The sequence below is a fragment of the Temnothorax curvispinosus genome, unplaced genomic scaffold (genome assembly GCF_003070985.1).
Source record: "Temnothorax curvispinosus isolate PA1 unplaced genomic scaffold, ASM307098v1 QBEX01013608.1, whole genome shotgun sequence".
NCBI classification, from domain to species: Eukaryota; Metazoa; Arthropoda; class Insecta; order Hymenoptera; family Formicidae; genus Temnothorax; species Temnothorax curvispinosus.
The window spans coordinates 1-1,335 of NW_020223388.1; the positions used below are offsets into that span (position 1 = coordinate 1).

Consider the following 1,335-nt stretch of genomic DNA (forward strand, 5'->3'; position numbering starts at 1 on the left):
TTAAACGTACTTGGAAATGGAGGTAATTCGATTTTTTGATAAATCTATTTTTACTAAATGCTCGGTATCCCGGAAGATCAAATTATGCAAATTTCCAAGATTGTTAAAATTTAATTTCAAAATTTTGAGTTCCTTCAAATCCCAGAATATGTATTTAGGTAAGGTTCGAAGATAGTTTCGTTCCAAATTGATATTAATTAGCGAAGTACATCCCCAGAAGAGATCTTCCGGTAGCGTGACAAATCCGTTCCTTTTCAATTCCAACACCTCCAGTTTCGCTAAATTAGCGAAAAATGCATCTGGCAAGGTTGTCATATTTCGCTTGTTGTCAAACAGAGTGAAATTGCGTAGTTTCGTGTTATTTTGTAACAGATTCTTCGGTAAATTTGTGAAATTGTTTCGAGATAAGTTGAGAACGTCGAGGTTTTCGAGCTTCGCGAAGATGTCTTCCGGTAACCTGACCATGTCATTCGTATTGAGATCGAGCTCTCGGAGAGCGACGAGCTCGTCGAAAATTCCCGACCGAGGCTCGGTTAAATGATTTACCGATAAATTGAGAATCAACAGATTTTTCAGATTGTCGAATGTGCCTGGTTCTATCGATTGCAGTGCATTGTCGCTCAATTCGAGCAACCGCAATTTGGGGGTGTAGTTGAAAAATCCTGTGACTTGGTGTAAATTGTTGTCGCGCAAGTTGAGGTTCGTTAAGTTGACTAGACCAGCTAATAGATCTTTATCTGCGTAGGACACATTGTTGTTCGTTAAGGACAGAGACTTCAAATTTTCGAAATAATGCTCTAAATGATGCTTGAGTTTGTTCAATTTCTTGTGCAATTGAAAGACCAGCTTTATCACGCTGGTGATTCCTAGCGTTTGCGTGATTTCGCCTAAACTGTTGTTAGTCGATAAATCACAATTGTTGATGAACATTGATTCGAATGTCTCTATTATCGGCGGAAAGTAGCAAAATTCCGGGAAGGACAACACGCGTACGTCCAAGTCTGACCATTCCGGAGAGTTAATGCATTCGATCTGTGTAAAAGAAAAACACTCATGCACTGATGCAAATTTGATTCGTTGAAAAAGAGTATAAAAAATGTATGAAAATATCTTAGGATAACGCAGAGATTTCCATGTTTTTTATAAATTTTAAAACGGTATTATAGTTCCAAATATTTTTCTGAAAAAATTCAAAACCGAATATGGAATAGAAAATATATCAGATAATCAGATGACGAATATTCGTATATTTATATGTTTTTTCTCAAATTTTACATTTATGTTTCTGTGGAACGATTGATTAAAGGAAAGATTAAAGAATAAGAGATTCCATCA

The 1,335-nt window shown here is 36.2% G+C and overlaps 1 protein-coding gene across 1 annotated transcript; it reads right to left on the bottom strand.

The window, feature by feature from the left end:
• LOC112463741 (carboxypeptidase N subunit 2-like) lies at positions 1-1,032 on the bottom strand (the record flags this gene model as incomplete). Its single annotated transcript, XM_025030272.1, has 1 exon — positions 1-1,032. A coding segment is annotated over one exon (1,032 nt), but the record flags the coding sequence as incomplete, so codon positions are not given.
• Positions 1,033-1,335: the final 303 nt, after the last annotated feature.